A 23,403-nucleotide genomic window follows, 5' to 3' on the forward strand; every position below is an offset into this window, starting at 1 on the left:
GCTGAAAAGAATAAACACCTGGCTGTGGTGGTGCACACCTGTCCTCCCTACACAGGAGAGGCTGACACAGAAGGACCATGAATTTCAGGCCAGGCAGGGCTACATAGTGAGATCTTGTCTCAAAATTCCAAGGGGGAAAAATGGTGTAAGCAAAGAGATGAATTTTACTTAATCTCTTGGAGATATTTACTCTTTATTACTAATTAGATGGAGGGAGAAACTGAGACCCAGCTAGGCAAAGTGGCTTGCCCAAGCACACACAGGATAGAAGGGACAGCAATTCTTATTTGCACAAATGGGAGTTCTTGGGCAGGGTTATGGCTCAGCTGGGAAAGTGCTTTGCTTCCCAACATGAGGACCTGGGTTTGAATCTCCACACCCATGTACAAAGCTGTGTGCCGCCACACAGCTCAGTAGCCCAGAGCTGATGAGAGAAGAATCCTTAAAGCTCATTGGCCAGCCAGTCTAGCGGAACCGATGAGCTCCAGGTTTAGCGAGAGACCCTGCCTCTAAAAGTAAAGTAAGTGGAGAGCCATTAAAGAAGACATTTGACACCAACCTCAGGCTTCCACATGCACAGTCCACACGAACACACATATATATGCAAAATGGAAAAAATAGGCACCCTCCTATATGCAGTGAAATCCCGAGAAAAACACCAGTGGGTTTTAAGACATTTAAGAATGAACAAACAATACAGTAGAGATAGGCTCACAGGATGACCACTGTGACGGTTGTAACTCATTGTGTGGCTCTTCTACAGATCCCTCCTTTAACCGTGCAAGCAGCTAAAGAGACCTTGTGGGCCTTAACATCAGCCTAGTGGACAGGACCTCAGTAAACCTGAGTTCATAGAGCCCTCCTGATGTGGGTACCCTCTTCACCTCTGGGCGGTGATTCTGCTGCAGAAATGGTGGCCGAGTCTTGTCCAGTTTTCAGATTTGCAGCAGGAGTCAGAAATCATCCCTTAGTAAAAACCAAACAAACAAACAACAAAAACCCAAAATTCCTAATTATTATAACCTGACATCAATGTGGGGTGTGTGTGTGTGTGTGTGTGTGTGTGTGTGTGTGTGTGTGTGGTGTGTGTGTGTGTGTGTGTGTGTGTGTGTGTGTGTGTGTGTGTGAAGTATGCTGCTTGGAAATCAGGAAAACTTGCAGAAATCAATCCTCCCTTCCATCTTGTGTGTCCACGCATGTCTCAGGTCATCAGGCTTGGTGACATGTGCTGAGCCAGCCCTGTTTTTATAATGATCTTAAGGCATTATGTGGACCACACAAATCACCTCCAAGGCTACAAGGCCTTCTGTAATCAACCTTGACTTGCATTTTTACCTTTTGAGAGGTATTCACTCAAGAGGATGGAGTTGGTTGGTGGCCTCGGACAGGCTGGAACACCGGCCACTTCATGATCCTGCCTGACAGAGGCAGAAACTGAGGCTCAAAGAAGAGATGACGGGCTGAAAGCTGGGAACTCAGGTGGCTTAGGGGCTCCCAGGGGGCTGGAGCACGGCTTTGCTCTTAGTTGTCATTCTGCATTGTGTTCAGTGATGCAGAGGCCTGGGAGAGGGGCAGGAGGAGGAGGGGCTGGGGTCCATCCCATCTGCCCTAGCTGCTGGAGGCCTGAACCTAGAGGAGCCATCAGAAACCCAAGCTCTGTGCTGCTCTGCTCCAGCCAGAGGCAGCTCCCTCTGGGCTCAGCATGCAGAAGTGCGGACTGTGGGCTGTGGCCTTCCTGGCCCTCCTGTCTGCACGGGCCTTTCCACACACCGACATCAGTATCCACTCAGGTGAGCACAGGGGCCAGGGACAAGGACAGGTTGGGGGAAGTCACTTCCAGGGACTTGAGGGCTCACTAGAGAGGCCAGCTGCTTGGACTGTGGGAATGCTGAGGGGGAGTGTTGGGGGGCTAAGATGACCCTCCTATAGCTAGGCCCCTAATGAGGAAGCATCCCTCGTCCCTTAAAGGGTAAATCTCAGTTTTGCAGTTTACAAGCTGTTAACCTGGGAAACTGACTTACTTCCTCTATCCTTCTCTCTCCCTCTCTCCCTCCCTCCTTTTAAATTTTAGTTATTCAGTCATTTATTTTTGAGACAGGATCTTGCTATTATCTCAGGCTGGTCTTGAAATCTCAATCCTCCTGCTTCCTGCTCCAGAGTGCCAGAAAGTGGTGTGTGTGTGTGTGTGTGTGTGTGTGTGTGTGTGTGTGTGTGCGCGCGCGCGCGCACGCAGGTGTGGGGGTGTCATAAGATCACCTCCTCCAGGCTGTGGAGAAAGTGCTTAGCACTGTACCTGACACCGTGAGGAAAAGGAAAATAGTATTTTTGTTAGAAATCTGACATCTAGAACCTTTCCCCGACTCCAACCTTGGCAATGCCAACCATCCCCAGGGATCTTTCCAATTCAGATGTACTGGAGGTGGACGGGCAGGATGGACACAGTTGCCCCTCTTCTGGTCTCCCTGGCAGCCTGGCTCCAGTGATATCCAGCCCTGTGGGCTTTGTGGGATGTCCCCAGGAAACGGGACTCATCAACCCCAGGCACGTGACCTCCCTATATGCCATTTGGGGGATGAGGGGCAGTCATTGAGTTTGAATTCTTCCATATTTCAAAGCAGCGGCTGGGGCAATAACACCAGACAACTGCTCTCAGGTTGGGAGGCAGCCTGCATCTCCTTGTGCCCGTGTGCCAAGGCTCTGACCAGAAACCTCCACCAAGTTCTTTTCAAGCATTGTTTGAAAGACCCCCTAGCTCCAGGAGCAGTGGTACATGTTCGGACGGCTGAGGCAAAAGGGTAGAGAGTTCAAAGCCTGAATGGATTACAAAAGAAGTAACAGGCTAGACTGTGGTACCTATGTGATGCTATCTTAAATACATATATGCATATGTATGTGTATATATGTGTACACACAAATACCTCATTTGTGAGGGAAGACTCACAAATCCCTTACTGTTATCGACATAGTTCTGAGTACTTTTCATCACCAGTTTATGTGATCTTTACAGCAACCCTGTGGTGGAGACCCATCATTTTCATCCCCTTTTAAGTGAAATCTATTATGAAATTTCCAGGTGGAGATTGTCAATAGGCCAGTTATTTGGCTGTCGCAGATTGGGGGGCTCTGAGTTACCAGATAAAGCATCAGTACATAGATATCAGTAAATCCTTTGTGAGTCTAAGTGTACCTCAGTTATTGCATGGACAAACTTATACTAAAAATTACTTGTTATTTATCTGAAATTCTGATTTACTAACCACTCTTCTGTTTATTTGTTTGGCAACCCCCTAGTAAGGAGGCGGGCAGCCTCGGCTCACCTGGCCAAGCCTGGGAGCTTCGCTTCTACCCAAGCTCTCTATGTGCATTAGTCAGCTCAGGCTGTCACAGCAGAATCCATAGACTGGGGCCTGAGACTGCAGAAACTTGTCTCTCAGCCCGTGGCTGGCAGTGCTTGTTTTACAAGCATAGGAGCTGAGGTTTATCCCTAATGCCAAATAAAAAGCCTGGCACCACGGTGTGCCTGTAATCACAGAGCTGGGGAAGCAGAGACAGGAGGATGCCTGAGACTTGCTGGTCAGCCAGCCTTGCTGAATCAATGAGCTGCAGTTCCAAGAAAGACCCTGCTTCCAAAAAACAAGATGGAGAGTGACGGAGGTAGAAACTCAACTTCAATCGCATATACACCCAATCCACTTTGCACCCACACAAGAACATATCCACTACACACATGCTTAACTGCACATATGTACACACACACACACACACACACACACACACACACACACACATGAGCGCACACACACATGTGTGAGGATAATAATGAAGCAACAGTGCACATAAGGTGCTGACCGCATGACAAGCATTTGGAAAAAAAAACCAGCATTTTTCTTTCAACACCCCTGTCATTGTGGTAGTTGGTGTTACAATGTCACACGCAGGAGAGTTTCATTGTTACAAATAGGATTCATCAGAGATGGAAACTTCCAGACAACACATCTGTCCCCATGTGCCACCCACTTTTAGACAAGGTGAACCAGGATCACTTGAGACCCGGCAATCTTGGAGACCTCTGACCACCCGACGCTTCCTTACTGCAGCAGGGAAACTGAGGCTGCAGACTGCTGACCAGGACCATCACTGCTCACACAGCACTTACTGCGTTCCCCAGATCCCCACCCAGCAGACGAGGACTCTAGGAAAATGATATCAGCCCAGAGAGACTGTGACACACAAGCATGAGAGAATGCGCTGCTGGTTGACTAGCGTGGACTTAGTAGGGGCCCTGTGGTTCCTTGCAGACCTTGAGGGTGGATACGCACCCCAAAGTCCTCTTGTGTTGAATGACCTTGATTTCTTTCTCTTCTGGATACCCCCTAGCTATGCTGTACAAAGCAGTACAGGGCACCCATCAGCCATTCTCCCATGGCTCCTGCCTTTCATTATCCATTCCCCAAGCATGCCGATCTATGCACAGATCCGCTCAGCATCGGTCCTGGATTTTCTTGGAGAAAATATCCTTCATACATGCCTGGAGGACCTAGCCAAACTAGACTTTCCCCCAAGCCTTTCCTCTGAAATTACCTTTGATCTCATTGTTTCTGTGGATTCCAGCAAGTGAAGTACTTTGAACCAGCACCTAATAGCAGTAAGAAAGATAATTGCTATTAGAATTCTTCAGCCATTGCTGGTTCCTTCCCCAAGCTCCTGAACCCAGAGCTTTCCATGTGACACCAGGGCAAAGTGATTTGAAACTCAACACCTGCCTCTGCAGGGCCTCTGGGTACAGATTGGGGATCAGTCAAGCTGCTCAACCTTCTCCCCACCCTCCAGAAATACAGCATTGCATTCTTGACTGTGGGAAGGTTCTGGGGCCCAGACCACTTCTGCTGTGGTAATGCTTGAAGTTTATTAGGATGCTCACTCTGCCTAGTCATCTTCTCAGGGAAATAAGTACTCAGCCAAGCCCATCGTGTGTGTCCATGTGTGTGCGCACATGAGCGCATCGAATGTTGTGTAGAGACCAGAGATTGACATTTGGTGTTTTCCTCGGTTGCGCTCTGCCTTTATCTTTGGAGGCAGGGTCTCTCACTATCCTGAAGTTCACTGATTCAGCTAGGCTAGTTGGCTAATGAGTTTCAGGGACCTGCCTGTCTCTAACTCCCCAGCAATGAGATCAAAGTCACATCACTGTGTCTGTTTACATGGGTACTGGGGATCTGAATAGCTCTGGTCCTCATGCTCACACAGCTGGCACTTGACCCACTGAGCCACCTCCCCAGACTCACCCATGCACATTTTGCAGATGAAAACTGAGGCCCAGGGAGCTGTTTTCAACCCGGGTCATCTGGTGCCAGAGTCCAAGCTTCTCCGATAGGGCACAGAAGCCCAAGCAACTGGATGTCCTGCCTCCTAGAGTAGATCCAATCCTGGAGCGTGCCTCAGACATTCTGGCTGTTCCTGCTCCCCCTCTGTAGTCACAGGACACCCTACACATACTTTGGAGCACTCCTTAGCATTCGATAACTAATACCATGTGGGAACAGCCTGAGGTCACACACTTAGGAACATATAGGAACTCAGTAAATGCTGATGTCTTTAATTAAATCTTGGTTAAACTTGGTGTCTGACATACTGTGGTCCCTCAGCCATCTGCAGGGGATTGGTTCCAGAATTCCCATGGATGCCAAAATCCTCAGATGCTGGGTCCCTGCTGTAGAAGGGTGCAGTGGCTGCATCTTACCAATGCCCATTTCCTGTGTTCTGGGGTGCATTGTGTAGAGAAGGATGACGGGAAAGAAAAACTGTGTAACCCCCAGTTATGGCACTTAGGAATCTTAGACAGGAGAATCTTAAATCCAGGGCCAGACTCAGCTACAGAGTGAGACCCTATCTCAAAACACCAAAAGCCGGGGCCTGGGTAGAGTGTTTGTCTAGCACATGCAAATTCCCAGGCAGGATTCCCAGCACCCAGAAGTCTGTGTTCAGCCCAGGTGCAGTGCCTCCCAGATGCTTTCTCTCCACTATTGGTTCAAGTCATGGACCAGAGCCTGTAGGTGTGAAGGCCAACTATACTTATTCTGCCAATGAGCTACGGGACCATGAGCATGAACACGTCTCCCAGCAGCACTAAAGTGCTTAGGAGTTTCAGAGAGTTACAAACCCAACTGCCAGGAGCAGGTGGCAGCCTCTCCAATCCTTGTCTAATATCGCTGCTGGGCTGCCCTCCAGGAATCAAACCTTAAACACCCAGTGAGTGGTGCTGTTGGGATCCATCTAAGCAATGGTTTTGGGGCTTTTTCCTCCCCTCTGAGGCCTCCAGAGTATCCCAGAGAGGAAAAGGCAGAGCAAGGCTCTGGAGTGCCGCCAAGCCTTGAGACCAGACAGGCAACCGGAGGATGATAACGGTGGTCCAGCCCTCAACCTTGCTCGAGTCTGGAAGACACTTGCTTCCCTTTAGCTTCTAGGTGTATCGGGGGCCACTGTGGGAATGGGGAATGGGAATGGGAATGGGGAATGGTGGCCTGGGGGGGGGGGCTCCCCACCTCCTCTCCTTATCTGGTCCCGAGGCTGCTCTGGGCAGGAGGTGGCGGAGATCTCAGAGCAGTGAGTGCATCTGCAGGAGGCAGCAGAGAGCAGAGTGTTGCATCTGTGGGCGGCTGGAGGGGGGCCAAGGGAGCTCACAGCCAGAGTGAGTAGGAAGGTGACAATTTATTCTTTCAAAGTGGGAGAGCTGGATTCCACGGATGTGTTTTCCTCCCAGAACAAGCTCAGCTCCCAAAAGCTTTGACTCCCCCCACACCCCCAGCTGGGAGGCCTTGGCTGCTGCTAATTGAGAAAAAGACCATGCAGTTTGGCTTCTCCGTTTCCTGAGCAACAAGCCTCCTCCTCCTGCCCTGCACCTCCTGTCTGACTCTCTCCCTCTATCCCCCATAGCTCCCTCCAGCCTCATCTTGGATTCCTTCTCAGATTCTGTTGAACCATTCCCTGTCCCCCCACATACTCCATCTTCTCCCTGGGCCGTGCCCCCTGCCTGGGCCGTGCCCCTGCCTGGGCTGTGTCCCCTTGCCGGGAACACTGACTCTAGCATCTCCAGGTCTCTGCCGATTCATCACCTTTTCCAGGAAGCCCCTCAGATCTTCAAGTCTGGCTTGTGTGCTGTGTTTAGATACTTCAGGGACAGCCCTTGCCATCCATCACCCGTCTGGGCGCCCCTTGTGCTGCGCTGTCCTAACTACTTGTGAGGTCCTTTCTGGCAGGGATCAGAGAGCCATTAATTCTTTTTCTCAAAGGGACAAACAAATAACAAGTTTCCAATTTTGCCTGCAAGACTCACGTCCACAAGTTAAATATTAATGGCATCATTATTTCTGTGCTCTCTCTCTTAAAAAAATAAATCTCAGGCTCCAGAGGCTACCTCTGAGCAATTCTGTGACCTTTGACAAGGGAGTCAACCTCGGTGTGTTCTGAGTTTCTTTGTAAAGTAGTAGTGATTACAGTGCCTCCTGGAAGGATGTGAAGATTAAATTAACAGTCCGTTCAAAGCACTTAGCACAGTGCCTGGCACACAGCACGTGGTCAGCAAAGGTTGGTTCTGGTTATTGCTTTACCACCATTTTCTGAAGGTCAATATGCAAACCCAACGGCGTGCCCATAAAGACAGACAGGCTAGCAAAGGCTAGTTAGCAGTCCAGTTGATGAAAACCCTTCCAACCCCAGCTCCTAAGCCCTCAGAGGCAAGGAGAAGGGAAACACCGGACATCTGGGAGTTCACTCTTGTGCCTCCCAACCCTCCAATTAAAGGATTTTGCTTGCCTGGACGGGAGGAAAGGAATTGGGCAGTGACCCACCACAGTCCCATTTTCTGGTTTACTTCAACCCAGGCATGCAGAAATTCCTTTTTCCTTAGTGGGGGAAAAAACCTCAAAGGGACCAGATTGGGAAGGCGCAGAGTAGTTTCCGAAGTATTTTCCACCTTGGGAAGAAGGTTTTGAGACCAGGGGCTTTTACCTCCTCCTCTTCCCACCCAGTCACCCTTCACTTAGTTAATTATTAATTACTCTTTGCCAAGCTCTGTCCAAGGCAGGAAGAAAGGGGAGAAAGAGAGAATGGCAGGCAGAATGAAGGAAAGGAGAAGATAAAGGTAGAGAGCAGAGGAGAGAAGGAAAAGGAGGAGGGGAAGAGGAGAGGGCAGGGGAGGGGATGGAGGAGGGGAGGGGAGGGGAAGGGAAAGGGGGAGGAGAGGGGAGAGGGGAAGGAGGAGGGGAGGGGCAGGAGAAGGAAGTTCCTTCTACAGGCTTCATCTTCCTGCTTACAGGCTTACATTACATCCCTATTGCTTGTGTTCACTCGGAACCTGGACTAGAGGGATGGTACAGAAGCTAAGATTAGGGCCCTTCAGAGGACCCCAGTTCAGTTCCCACCTCAGCACACACATCAGGTGACTCGCAACTGCCTGTAACTCCAGCTCTAGGGGATCCAATACCTTTTTCTGGCCACCAAGGGCTCTGCACTCACATGCATGTAACCACCCCATAATTAAAAATAAAATAAAATGCTTAAATCTAAGTCCCATGCACCCTCTGTGTGCCAAGATTCTGGGAGAAGATGAGTGGTCGCAGTAGCTACTGACCAAACAGGGGCGACATGGACAAGAATCCTGGGAGTAGGTGGGAGTCGGGGTGCATAAGCACTTACCAGAGATTCCCATCTGATGGTACCTGTACCGGATGGTCTTATGTCAACTTGATACACAAACTAGAGTTATCTGAAAGGAGGAAACCTCAACTAAGAAGATACCTCCATAAGATCTGACTGAAAGGCATTATTTTAATTAGTGATTGAGGGAGGAGGGCCCAGCCCATTGGGGGTGATACCATGCCTAGGTTAGTGGTCCTGGGTTCTATAAGAAAGCAAACTGAGCAAGCCACAAGGAGCAAGCCAGTTAGCAGCACCCCTCCATGGCCTCTGCATCAGCTCCTGCCTCCAGGATCCTGCCCTGTTTGAGTTCTTGTCCTGACTTCCTTTGGTGATGAACAGCGATGTAGAAGTGTGAGCCAATGAAAGCCTTTCCTCCCCAATTGCTTTTTGTCATGGAGTTCCATCACAGCAGCAGAAACCCTGACTAAGACAGTACCCAAAGCCACCTTGTGGGTGAGACTAGAAGAGAAGCAGGAATTAGCCAGAGTCAAGGCAAGAGAATACCCACAAAGGTCTGATTAGGCATTTGAGAATGGTAGATGAGTCAACCTGGATGAAAGCAGAAGGCATGAACTCCGGGGACCTGCCATGAGCCAACCTCAGCCTGCTTATGTCCCATGAGGAGGTGGTATGTGATGCTGTAAAGGAAGTCTTTGTGATCCGGAGGTCGCTAACACTTTCTTGCCATGCTGATCTTATTGAAGTCTCACTTTCTCTCTGTCTATTTTCACATCATAAATGCTCCATGGGGGCTAGAGAGATAGCTCAGGCTAGAAATGATTCCATTGAAAGCATGAGGATCTGAGTTCGATCCCCCGAGAGACCCCATTTAAGCAAACAAACAGGTGTAGTAGCTGTACTTGTAACCCCAGTGCTGGGGAGGCAGAGACAGGGGCATCCCTAGAGCTCACTGGCCAACTAGCCCAGCCTGATTGGCAAGATTCAGACCAATGAGACACTATCTCAAAGGAAGTGGCTGGCGTTCCCGAGGATGGCACCTGAAGTTGTCCTCTGCCCCCCATATGGATGTGCACCTACGTGCACGCACAAATAAATAAATAAATAAATAAATAAATAAATAAATAAATAAATAAATAAATAAATAAATGTTCTATGAATGGTGCTTCTCTATGAATGTGTGTGAAAAGAGAGATGTTATTCTCCACTTTCTGCTTTCCTTTTTGGGGGGAAGGGGTGGGGGTCAGGATTTCTTTCCTATGTAGCCCTGACTGGCTTGGAACTCCCTATGTAGACCAGACCAGCTTTGAACTCATAGAGATTCATCTGCCTCTGCCTCCTGAGTGTTGTGATTAAAGGTATGTGCCACAATGCCAGGTCCTTTTTGAGACAGGGTCCCTCACTAACCGTGAAGCTTCACCTATTCAGTTAGACTGGCTGGCGAGCAAGCCCCAAGGATCTGCCTGTCTCTACACGTGCCCCCAAACCTCCAGCACTGGGATTACAGGCATGCATCACCATGTTAGCTTCTTCTGTGGCTGCTGGGGATATGAACTCAGGTTCTCATGGTCGCACAGCACATACTTCACCCACTGATCCACCTCCCCAGCCCCTATTCCCTATGTTAGGATTCTCAGAGTCAGTCAGATACGGCAGTGATTTGAAGGCAGACTCTGTGCCTCTGAGTGGTTACAAAAGAAGCTCCAGGTGTCTGCCAGTTGGACATCTGAGGAAGAAGAGAATGTGCCTATGAGTCACAGCAGGTCAGACACAAAAGTGGCCAGTATGTAGGTGTCCAGGGACCACTGCTCACTGCGTGGGTCTCCCAACCTAGTGAATGAAAGGTTCTCAATCATCTGCCTCTCCCAATAGCCACCTTCTATTTCCAAGAACAACACCCCCAAGAAGTTTCAAGAGAAGCCAAGACTTGAGAGAAATTTATAGTCTCAAACACCATAATCCTGTTATTGTTTTCAATGTGCTGCCTCTCACAATTAACAACCTATCCTGACCCCAGCAATGTGATGGGCAAAAGATATAAAGTCTTGGTTCTAGCTTGTCAGTAAATGCACACATTTGACAGATAGCCTGGAATTGCAAATTGAAACAAGGTGTCATTTCTTGCTTCTAAAATTTGCAAAGATTCCCAAGGCAATGATGGCAGTCAGAACTAGCAAGGGCAGAGTGAGATAGGTCCCCTCAGCCATGACAGTGAGAGGGGAAATTGATTTCAGGAGGCAGTTTAGAAATTGTATCAAAGCCATCCAAGTCTCTCCTCAGAAAACCACCAGAAACACTGACAGTTTGTTGCATGAAACTTGTCTTAGTATTATATATAATAGGCTTTTATTTAAAAAAGAAAGAAGGAAAGAAGGAAGGAAGGAAGGAAGGAAGGAAGGAAGGAAGGAAGGAAGGAAGGAAGGAAGGAAGGAAGGAAAGAGAGAGAGAGAGAGAAAGAAAGAAAGAAAGAAAGAAAGAAAGAAAGAAAGAAAGAAAGAAAGAAAGAAATCTAATTATCCAAATATAAGGCAGTCATTAAACTCTAGGGAGGCCACTTAGGGGTTATTCAAGAGCCATTTAAAACAATCTCAATAGGGGCCGCAGAAGAGGCTCAGCACTTAAGGGAAAACCCAGGTTCTGTCCGTCACCCAACCATGGTGGCTCACAACCACTACAGCACCTGGGGAGCCAGCGCCCCCTTCTGGCTCAGGAGGTACCATCACACATGTGGCACCTGCACACACACAGCATACACACATACATAATGCATAAATAATTCAAATAAATCTCTTTTTTTGGTTGGTTAGTTTGTTTGAGACAGGGTCTCTCTATGTAGCCCCGGGGTGTGCATGTATTTTTTGATTTCAGGCACAGAACTGTGTTAATCATAGTGGATGTGTTTTACTCTTAAAAATGTGTAATAAGGCATAGAGACAACACGAGCCTCACCAATCTTCCTCCCACTTTATTTTCTGTCTATCCCCAGCCCTGTCGGAGGGACCCCAGATGTCATTGATGTGCCCCCTGTTCTGGACAGAGTTCAAAGGTCACTGCTACAGATTCTTCCCCATCAACAGGACCTGGGCGGAGGCTGACCTGCACTGCTCTCAGTTCACTGTGGGTAGGAAATCTGCCAAGCTGGCCTCCATTCACAGGTGAGTGGACTGCTCGGGCCTCTGTGGCCTAGCCAAGTGCCCCTGGGGGAAAGGACTGGAGACTGATGTCTCCAACTGGTTTCTGGCTCAGGTCATGGAAGCTGCTTTTTACCCAGCACAATTTCTCATTGAAGTTACCCTGGGTGAAATAGAGGGCAAATAACTCAGCAGTGGTAGCAAAGAGCATGCTGGGAGAATCATCTTTATAATTGCCAGTTTTGTGCCATACACTGCAGGGCATCAGAGCTCTTGATCCGGTGACACAGCTGACCTAACAAACACGTGTGGAATGGGGATAGGTGGGCCGGGAAGATGGCTTGGTAGGTAAAAGCACCAGCTGTGCCAGCCTGACTACCGTAGTTTGACCCTCAGAACCCGGATGGTAGGGGCGGGAGAAGCAGATACCTGATATACATCTGTATCCATCACTCCTTATGTGAGGTGGTAGGTAGAGGCAGAGTTGCCTGGAAGCTTGCAGGTTAGCTCCCTGGAGTTAGCAACGAAGCAGAAACAAGAGAGTCCTTTCCTCAACAAGGTGGAAAGCATGGCCACCTCCTCGGACCTCTACTCCAGGTGAGACACACTCCATGGTGGACGCGCCCACAAAATGGCAGCCCTTTCAAAGTGCACTTGGAACATGCCCATGGGAGCAGATAGGCCTTCAGTCCAGAACTAGAGCACTATGACTTCCCTGATGCACTGAAGTTCACCTCTTACCCATGGTGGGAACCACTTGTCAGGCCATCTGTCCATCTGGTCGTGTGAACAACTGAGTGACCTGTGCTGCCATCTGTCTGTTTGCCCCCACATCCTTCCTCTGCCCTCCTGATTTCAGCTGATGGCTTTTTCTGGGCTCGCTGATATCAAAGCACTGGGTGAACCACTCTTTGGGTGAGCAGTTACCTTGACTTTCCTCAGGAAAGTTTCCAAACAGGAAGGGCAGAGCAGAGACCGGAGCCTTCTCCACACATTTTCTTCTTTCGACCAGAAGGAAAAATGCTTCCCAGACTCCCCCTGAAAGCCGTGCCTTTCAGTTAGGTGTTCGAGCTGGGTCCTTTGGCAATGTTACCTTCAAAGAGAACTGGGGAAAGAGATGTGCCTTCCTAGGCTATAATATTACAGTAGTAAGACGAAATCATCTTGTGGGAACGGCTTTTGGTGCAGACACCAGCCAAGTCTGCTTCAACTCCAGTGTGCTATGAGGATAAAATGAACTCATGGCTGTACAACATGGAGCACACTCCTAACATAAGTGGGTACTTGTAGCCTCTGTGAATCTGTTTTGCTATATCCATCTATACATCCTTCCTTCCCTATATTCTTCTATTTTTCTATCCGTTCATCATCCATCCTTTCCTTTATCCATTCATTTATACATTCCTACTTCCATTCATCCACCCATCTCTCTGTCCTTCCATCCATTCATCTCTATTTCTTCATTGTTTTAGACAATGAGCAAACACCAGTGTCCCTCACTGGTTTCTTTGTTGATAGGCTTTTGAAGTCAAGGCTAGGACTCCTCCAAAAAGACACTGAGTGGAGTAAGCAAGTTCAAGCTTATAGCTGAATTTCCCAGAAAAAAAAAAAGAGAGACAGACAGACAGGAAATATTTTAGTGATGCTATGTGAGAAGAGATTAGGAAAGAAGCCATGTAAGGATTGGCAGTGCACAGTGGTTCTTGGAGAGAGAACAAAAGCAGGTATTGGAAATCTCATTAAGTCGTTCAGCATGCACAATACAATGTGTAGCCCTTCCATTGTTCTTTTTATCTTCAGTATGACCCACATCATTTGCAGTATTTTTGAAGTAGTAGTATTGTGCTGAGTCTTTCTTTCTCTGAGCTGGCATGGATGGCCATATAAGGTTGACCAAATTAAGAATAATGGAGGGATTAGAGAGATGGCTCCATTGCTAAGAGCATTCTCTCCACAACTGTGAAGACCAGAGTTCAGATCCCAATGTCTACATAACATGCCAGGTGCCCTAGCAAATGTCTATATAGCCCCAGTTCCAAGGATGACAAGATGATTGCCGGGGCTTTCTGGCTTCCAGCCTAGCTAAGAAGTATCAGAATTTTCCCAGGGACCTGCCCTGAGAAGATTCCTCCCAGGGTCCTGGGGAAGATGCTATGGCCAGCATGGGAGTATTCTAAGAGAAAAGACTCTAAGAACACCAGGCTCTTTTGTCCATCTGCTTTATTTCTCTAAGATAAAATTCTATCTACATAGCTTCAGTTCTGTTCTGACATTCAGTTCCTCTCTTTTCCTGTCCTCTCATAGCCCTAACTAAGCTCTTACGCTTTTGATCCCATCTTGTCCTCTGTTCCTTCATCTCCCACCTTTCCTTCCCCCTCTTCTGATCTGCCCCAATCCCTACTAGTCCAAAAACTCTGCCTTTTCTCCCTTCTCTGGCCACATGACTCTGCTCTGACCAGGAATTCTGCACCAGCCTTCACTGCACCTAATTATGCAAAAAAAAAAAAAAAAAAAAAAAAAACCTTTTGTCCTGAGTCAATAGCTCTGCAATGCCATTAGGCCTGATGGAAAGGGATGGTCTGAGCTTCATTTGCACAAAGCTATGCATCTGCATACCTGCCTGTCTCCTAGGCTCTGTAGGGGTGTTACCTAGTTCAGCAGTCTGAAAGGTCTGAGAAACTTATACTGTTTGCCAATTAAAGCCTAGTAGTATATGAGCCCACAAGGAATTCATAGCAGAAGACAGTTGATATATTAAAAGCAGAATATCATCAAATATTCCTTGATATTTGACTTTCCTCTAGAAGAATTTCTTGACCCTTCTAGGTATAACTTTATTATATACAGCCTAATCTCTATAACATATTCTTGTGGCTTTCAGCAAAGAGGTTCATGGATAGACTGTCTCAGAGGAATATCACTCAGACAGAGAGAGTGGTAGAGGAAGACTCACTCTGGCTGCTGCACAAATACACACATGTGCATACCCATACACACATGTGCACACATACTCAGGCACACACATACACAAACTGAAATCTTAAGAGAACAGAAAAGGAAAGCAGAGTTATAGCCTGTCCTCTTTTTCCTTAGTCCAGAAGACTTAACAAGCTTGCTTTAGATTCCATCCTATGGAAAGTGGAGGTGGTAACTACTGCTGTGCTTCTTATATCCACAGCTGGGAGGAGAACGTCTTTGTGTATGACCTGGTGAACAGCTGTGCTCCTGACATCCCAGCTGACATCTGGACAGGGCTTCATGACCACAGGCAGGTGAGGTGAGGAAGCCACAGCTGTCAGATCCTGTGGAGGAACTCCAGCCAAGGCTCCACTTTCTTTTAACAATGCCAGGTCACAGTTACACACTCAGCACATAAATACCAACCTGCCCCAGTTAGCCATGGAAGTGGGTGTGACAATGACGTGCCTCTGTTAGCTGTGGGAGTAGGTGTGACCAGAACATATAGGATCATCAGAGGAAGCCTTTGTTTTGACTTGGATTCTCTAAAACAAAAATGTGGTTAGATATATGAGGGTCTTTCCCCACTTCAGCATCACTGAACCCAGGGCTCAGCACACAGTAGATGAGTGAGCACTCCATCAGTGAGCTGCATCCCCAGCTCACTTTACTGTTCCTTTTGAGGTGAAGTGTCTTTTGATTGGCTGGGCTCACCCTGCGCTCATTCTTTACTGTGGAAGGCCCTGAACTCGGGCTTCTTATCTCAGCCCTAGGTTCAATCCCTAGAACCTCAAACAAATAAAGAAAAAAAAAGCTAGGAAAAACTTGTAATACAAACTTGAGATACAGTGATGGAGCACACAAGAGGCCCCAGGTTCCATCCTCAGCACCATAAAAATAATGACTAAATGAACCTGTAATAAAAATGAATATTGCCATTTAAAGCAGCAGCGTTAAAATTAGACTAGCTGTCATACCAGTCCCTTACCTCTGTCCCAGTGCCCTCCTTTTAGTAAGGACTTCTAAAGGCGGAGTGGAATTGTGTGGAAATTTCTGCTGAAGGAACCACTGGGTGCCAGCTAAGTGTACAACTAACACTTGCTCAGTTTTAACTGTATTCTAGAGTATTTCCCAGAGACTTGGGAGTTCTTTAAATTAAAATCATCCTAACCAATATAAATAAATAAATAAAATTAGTTTAAATCTACATTAAATCACAATCTAAAGAAGGTACATTATAGGCTGGGCAATAGTGGCGCACACCTTTATCCCCAGCACTTGGGAGACAGAGGCAGACAGGTCTCTATGAGGCCAGCCTGGTCTACAAAGTGAGTTCCAGGACAGCCAAGGCTACACAGAGAAACCCTGTCTCAAGAAAGAAAGAAAGAAAGAAAGAAAGAAAGAAAGAAAGAAAGAAAGGAAGGAAGGAAGGAAGGAAGGAAGGAAGGAAGGAAGGAAGGAAGGAAGGAAGAAAGGAAGGAAGAAAAAGAAAAAGAAGAAAGGAGGAAAAGGAATGTATAGTATAAGGCTTAATAGCCCTAACAAACAAGACAAAAGGCCTTTTCTCCTTTTCTTCTTGGGGCCAGGCATTGTCCACCAGGCTCCATGTCGCCATTCTCATACTTTGAAAGCCACTCAACCCCCAAACCTCTCTGGGATATTCACTCTGCTGTATTGATGGGAAACGGAGGCTCAGAGAGGTTGAGTAATGTGCCTAGGTCACAGAGCAAGGAAGGCCACTAGCCAGGAAACCTTGAGCTCCACCTGCCCCCTCCCTGCTATTTCACTGCACAGAAAGGACTTCAGATCATTCATGCCTCAAGAGGTACTTTTCTAAAGACCAGAAAAATGACAAAAAGAGGCGTGACTCCTGCTCCCATGGCCTCTGGTGTCATTCTTTCCACAGTTGGCTTGCACACCTGCTGCAGCACCAATCAGATGTCTAGCAGGGCAGCATAGTTCCAGACCAGGAAAGAAAAACACAGACTTTTGAATAAAAGAAAGTGAGGAAGAGTAAATATCACTGGCTGAGAAAGGACAGTGCTTACGTGTTGGATACTGGAGTTAGGTCCATGTGGGTTTGAGTACCAACACTAATGAATCTGGGCCAACTCATCCATGTGCCAGTTTTCTGAAGATGAAGTTGCCTGTAGTACAGAGCAGTGAGGACAAAGTAAGTAAAGGTCACATGATAAGGGTCAAACAAGGCATCTGGGAAGAGCAGTGCTGACAGCCATAGTATGTAGGTGGGTGTTTCTTTCCCATCCACCAGTTACCAACACGGAGACTTAATATTAATTATAAATGCTGGCCAATAGCTCAGGCTTGTTGCTAGTTAGCTCTTATATTTAAATTAACCCATATTTCTTATCTACACTTTACCACATGGCTTTGTACCTTTTTTCAGTATGACATGCTCATTTTGCTTCTCTCTGTGTCTGCTTGGGACTCCAGACTCCGCCCTTCTCCTTCCCAGCATTCTCAGTTTGACTCTCCCACCTAACTTTAATCCTGTTCAGCTATTGACCAGTCAGCTTCTTTATTAAACCAATCATAGTGACATATTTTCACACAGTGTATAGGAATATTCCACCATAGTACAAATTACAAGTGAGGGCTTTGATGCAAGGTGACAGGCATGAAGTACTATAATGCTGTTCCTATATGGGAGCTGACCCAATATTTGGCCTTCCTCTCTACTTCCTTGCCTCTGAATGGACCCCAGGAAGGACAGTTTGAATGGACAGATGGCTCTCCTTACGACTACAGTTACTGGGACAGGAGCCAGCCTGGTGATGGCATCCATACAGACCCAGAAGAAGACTGTGTGCAGATGTGGTACCGGCCCAGCAGCGGTGGGTACCCGGGACCTGAACTCTCTCAGAGCTGCTAGAGAGGCACCATGAGGGATGCGGAAGCACCCTGAAGGATGGGGATACAATGAGAAATGGGGTCACCATGAGACATGGGGGGGGCATCAAAGAGCATGGAGAGGCACCATGGGGACACAATGAGGTTTAAGAGGACGTCCTATTTTCAGCACGTTGGAGAGCAGCCAGATTCCCTGGGGATAGGATACTGTCTAGGATAGAAGTACTTTAAGTGATCTTTAGTGGTTTGTTGACATTCCGGCTCTAAATGGATGAAAAGGCATTAGAGAGTTGGAGTGGGCAGCAGAGCTTTCGTTAAGTTCTTTGATGTGCACATGCAGCCTATATCCCTTTTTAAAAAGGTTTTGCACTGAGCGTTCGGCTCCTGGGTCAGCTCACCAGGGAACCAAAGTCCAAGCCCTGATCCCAGGCTGGTACTTGTGAATGTTAGAACACAGTTGGGGTTGGAGAAGCATGGAAGTGTGGGCACTGAAGAGCGCACACCTGGGTTTAAATTCCAGCCCTGCTGCTTTGTAGCTGTGTCCTCACAGGGAGTAATTCACCCTCTCCCAGAGTCTGTTTCCTCTCCTGGGAAATGAGCTTAATATTCACCCCTATGTAAAAGGCTGCTGAGGTAATTGAGGTACATCTAGCAGAACACAGTGGTAGGACATGGGTTCCTCAAAGTGTCAGCCATTGTCTGAACGCACGTTCCATGCTCTATCAACTCTGGAGTCCAAGGTGAATCTGGCTCCAGGAAGCTGAGCAATTTCTTCAAGGTCACAAAGCAGGCAAGAAATGAAGCTAGGTTTGAAACATGCACAGAATCCCAGATCCAAGTATCTCGCTGCTCTTCTCTATTCCTTCTCCTTCCGAGGAGTGGTGGGAGGCTAAAAAAAAAAAAAAAAAAAAAAGTGACTTATCCTGGGGGCCATCCTGCAGTCCCGCAGGCAGAGCTGGGGCAGTCTCTGGGTGAAGTTTACCCTCCCCAGACCAGCGGCAGGTCAAACCCAGCTTGATGAGAGACAAAGATCAGAGAGCTGTCTCTGCAAGCATCAGCAAGTGAGGCCTGCTGGAGAAAGAGAACTTTAACTCCAGAGCAGTGATGTAGTGACTTTTACTGCAGTCGATGGTTCTTCACCCAGACTCTCTGCTTCTTCTGTTCACAGCACTGAGGTCCTGGAATGATAACACCTGCTACAGGAAGTTCCCCTTTGTCTGCAAGATCCCATCTCTGAGCATTCACTGATGCACTCCTGTCCCCTGGCATGAACTCAGCATCAAGATGTCCTGCAGCGGTGTCTAGACCAAAGCTGACACTAAGCAAATGTAAACACGCATAGAAGGGAAGTCCTCCAGGCAGAGATTCTCAACAAGCTGATCTTAATTATTCAGTGGCCAAGAGATAGCAGATCAACTCACACAGGTTCCAGCATCCTAGATTGAACTGAATGTTGCCATCCTGGTCAGGTCTCCAGTTCATGCTTGAAGTGGTCACTTAGACACAGGTTGACTGGTTAGCCCTGATGTGGTGTGCATCACTGAGGCAGAGTGGAATGGGAGTTAAGACCCTCTGTGGGGATCTGGGTAATGAAAATCAACTGTTGGCTGGAGGGTGTGAGCTTTGGTTCTGTTCAGAAGAGTCAGGTTTAATTGCAAAGTGTCCATGGAAGCAGAAAAATTGGATTCAGTTCTAAACTGCACCCCTTAATATATGACCTCAGACAGGTTACTTCTCTTGTGAGAACCTTGATCTGTACAGTGAACGAAAAAGAAATATGTTATAAATACCTAAAGAGTGTCAGCTTCAAAGGGCCCGATGTGTCAGAGGAGTTCAGTGTGTGGGAGTTGTTACTACCTATTAATGCCAGTGATGGGGTTCAACTCCCCAAGTTTTCTTGCCAGTAGAGTGGGCTGCATCCAACACACGTAAGAGGATTCAAAGAGGCAATTTCTTGTCCCAGAGACCAGCAAGCTTTTCCCATAAAGGATCATACAGCAGATATTTTAGATTCATGCACCTTCTGCAGCTGTGAAATTCTGCCATTGTTTGATAGAAAGTGCTATGAGTTCCAGACTGTGTCTAAAAACCTAAGCTTCCTAGAATGATCATGTTACTGAAACACCAGACACCAAAGCAACTTGGGGAGGGTTTATTTCAACTTACACTTTATAGTCCATCATTGAGGGAATTCAAGGCAGGAGACTGAGGCAGAAACCATGAAGGAATGTTGCTCATGGGCTTGCTCCCCTGGCTTGCTCAGCTAGCTATCTTATACAACCCAGGCTCACCAGCCTAGAGATGGCACCTCTTGCAGTGAGCTGGGCCCCCCTACATTAATTGTTAATCAAGAAAATGCCTGTGCTAGGTGGTGGTGTGCGCCTTTAATCCCAGCACTAGGGGGGCAGAGGCAGGTGGATCTCTGTGAGTTCAAAGCCAGACTGGTCTACAGAGAGCATTCTAGGACAGCCAGGGCTACACAAAGAAACCATATCTCAAAAAACCAAGGTGGGGGGGGCGGTTGATGCCTCCACAAACATGGCCATAGGCCTATCTGATCAAGGTAATTCTTCAGCTGAGTTTCCCTCTTCCTAAGTGTCTCTAGGTTTGTGTCAAGTTGACAGCTGGAGGTAACCATAACAACGTGTCATGAAATATTATTCTTTGGACCCCTTTTTCCAATTACATAAATTTTATTTTTAACACTCACATTGCACAAAAGCAAGCATTGAACCAAATTGGGTCACAATGTGCTGCCCCCTGCCCACATGGTTTCACTGGGAGGACCACAGTATGCTTACTCCTGCCCACATGGTTTCACAGGGTGGATAGGAGGAAAGACATGAGCAGCAAGGATTATATGGGAATAAGGTTCAGGACTCCAGGGTTTCAAGCAGAGTTCTGTATCTCACTTGGGATGTATCTCAGTTCCTTTTTTCTGTTACTGTGATAAAATTCCCTGACAAAAGCAATCTACAGAAGGACAGATGTATTTGCCTCACAGATCAAGGGTGCAGTCCTTCATAGCATCAGGAGCTTTAAGCAGCAGCTCACATCACATCCATAATCAGGAAACTGAACTGACTGTTCAGGTAGTCTCCTCTTTACACAGCCCAGGTCCCGAACCCAGGTAATGGTGCAACTCTCCTTTGGGGTGAGGCTTTGAACTAACTTAATCTAAATTCTCACAGGTATGCCTGGAGGCTAACATAGTCTACCTAATCCCTCACAGGTGTGCCTGGAGGATTGCTGCTAGGTGATTCTGGATTATGACAAATTGTCAGTCAATATTAAGCATCACATAGTGGGACCCCAAATATCCTGAACCCCTCTCCATATGTTTATTTGTAGCTGGAGTTTTCTCCTGTCCTGCCCAGCATCATGGACCTCGCAACCACTTATAAAATAATCACTCAGAAACTTATATTAATTAAACTGCTGGGCCATTAGCTCAGGCCTACCATTGACTAGCTCTTACACTTAACTCAGCCCATATCTGTCAATGCATATGTTGCCACATGTTCCGTGGCTTTACCTGTTGCCTTTTCACGTTGCTCCCTGGACGGCAGGCTGGCATCTCTCCCCGCTTCCCCCTCCCAGCCTCTCTTCTCTGTTTGTCCCACCTATCCTATACTTCCTGCCTGGCTGCTGGCTAATCAGTGTTTTATTTATCAATCAATCATAGCAACATATATTCACAACATATAGGATATCCCAAAGCATTTATTCACTGGTCTAGTAGCATGTGCTGTCCTGACTCAGGACTGTTGCAGGAATAAGATGGTGATGGATGTCACACTATACACTGCTGGCACAACAAAAAGGTGTATATTGTCAACATGTATCCAGCACTTCCCAGGGCCCATGTGGTGCTTAGGATTCAATAGCAAAAGTATCAGATTCTTAGGTGAGAAGACTGGAAATCAATAGGATTGCATTAGTTAGCTAAGAGGCTGAGCCAGGAAATCAGTACCAGTGTCTGCAGTTTTCCTAGATGAAAGCCCATATGTGGACTTTACAGCCAGTCTCAAGTGGGAATAAACGTAATTCTGAAGGGAGCCATGGGAAAGAGTTGTCTGAAAGATGTGTTGTTCAAGAGATGAGCAGGGTTAGGGGATAGATGGAAGTTAACAAATGTTCTCAGAAACACACCTAGGCTTGAGTGGGTAAGAACAGAGATGGTGCCATGGGAGGTTAGAGCTGTCACTATAGGAAAGGGTCCTCCCCAAAATGGCTTCTGTCAAGCTCTAACCAGGAGTGGGGGCTGGAGGTACCCAGCATCTCCATCCTCTCCACTAGTTTCCTCCCTGTTTCCAGTATGGGATGAATCCAGCTAGAAGCCAGATGACAAGGAAGCCTAGATACCATGTAGGTTGTACCTATAGCCTTGGAGGCTGAAGAGGGGCCTGGGGAAGTCCACACTTTGGGGGACACCAAATAGATGACCTTGTCCCATGCATCAGGGTCCTGACCTTGGCACAACCAGCTACTTTTGAAGTCTGTCCCAGTAAGTCCTGGCAAGGTCCGCCCCTGGGTCACAACCAATGAGAATTTCTTTGTCTGCAGCTGGAGTCTCTGTGGCTTTCATCCTGGGGTGCCTCAAACTTGTCCTGGCTGTTGGCTTTTTCTGTGGGACCAACGCCTTTTGTGCATAGATATTTGTCCAGTTAGCCACACAGCTGCTGCCTGCTCCTGTTATGCTATGCCCTCTGCTACAGCAGGACAGAAACTGCACTTACTGTAAGGATTGACTTCTCACTTGTGCCCACAAGGTAACTAAATACCAAATATAAAGCCACCTCTGCCTTTGTTCCCATGTCTCCTTCACACTGGGTGACCTACTGACCTCTGCATGCAAGCATGTTAGTCACTCAAGGACTTTGTATATAGAAGTCTGTGGTACCTGATTCACCCATCCCCCTCTGAAACTGAAGACAAAGGGAAGAATAACTGAGCATCATATAGCCCGTTTATTTATTTATTTATTTATTTATTTATTTTATTTTTTTATGCGTTGTATTGTGGTGTGTGTACTTGTCAATGTGGGTGTGTGCACATTTGGGGGGAGCAGAGGTCAATGTCAGGGGTCTTTCCTTGATCAAGTTCCACCTTTATTTTTTGAAACAAGGTCTCTAGCTAAGCCTGAAGCCCATTAATTCAACTAAGTTGGCTGACCAACGAGCTTCAGAGATATGTTTGCCTCTACCCACCCGACCAACCCCTCCACCCCCAGCCCTGGAGTTACAGGTCCACTGCCACACCTGACTTTTTGCACAGGCTCTGGAGATCTGAACTCAGTTCCTCGTGTCTTTGTGGCAGTTACTGCCATTCCCCAGCCCACTTACTATCAGCCCTTTACAGCATTCTATTCCAAGCCCCCAAAAGCCATGTAAAACTTTCCAGTCCTTTGCCTTGAACTCCACTAACAGCAGAGCCTCTCAGACCTCCCTGCTCTCGCTGAAATGAGGGAAACTGTCTATAAAGGCAAGGCTGCACCCTGGAGCAGGGGTGATCACCCATGGTCACCCAGTTGTTCCTCCCAAGCGATGAGGTCTTCTTAGGACCATCCTGCAGAACCAGAACTGGGCAAGAGCATCCAAACCACACCTTGAGCAGAGCAGCTTAATTATGTCTAGCTCTTGTCCCCTGGTGCAATTCTCCCTTTGTTTAAACTTAAAGCTCTCATCAGTGCTCTGAAGATGGACTTGGGGAATCACCAGATCCCTCTATCTATTCCTCTTCCATTGTGAACACTGGTTAAATCTCTCCTGCCTCTGCTTCTCACTAT

At 47.4% G+C, this 23,403-nt stretch overlaps 1 protein-coding gene across 1 annotated transcript; it reads left to right on the forward strand.

Moving 5' to 3' along the window:
• Positions 1 to 11,638: 11,638 nt before the first annotated feature.
• Clec19a (C-type lectin domain containing 19A) lies at positions 11,639 to 19,819 on the forward strand. The gene is made up of 4 exons (XM_028867908.2): positions 11,639 to 11,810; positions 14,965 to 15,058; positions 17,470 to 17,599; positions 18,784 to 19,819. Exons 1-4 carry the CDS (start codon positions 11,662 to 11,664, stop codon positions 18,861 to 18,863), a joined length of 453 nt encoding a protein of 150 aa, XP_028723741.2. The 5' UTR covers positions 11,639 to 11,661; the 3' UTR covers positions 18,864 to 19,819.
• Positions 19,820 to 23,403: the final 3,584 nt, after the last annotated feature.

The sequence above is a fragment of the Peromyscus leucopus genome, chromosome 1 (genome assembly GCF_004664715.2).
Source record: "Peromyscus leucopus breed LL Stock chromosome 1, UCI_PerLeu_2.1, whole genome shotgun sequence".
Classification (NCBI taxonomy): domain Eukaryota; kingdom Metazoa; phylum Chordata; class Mammalia; order Rodentia; family Cricetidae; genus Peromyscus; species Peromyscus leucopus.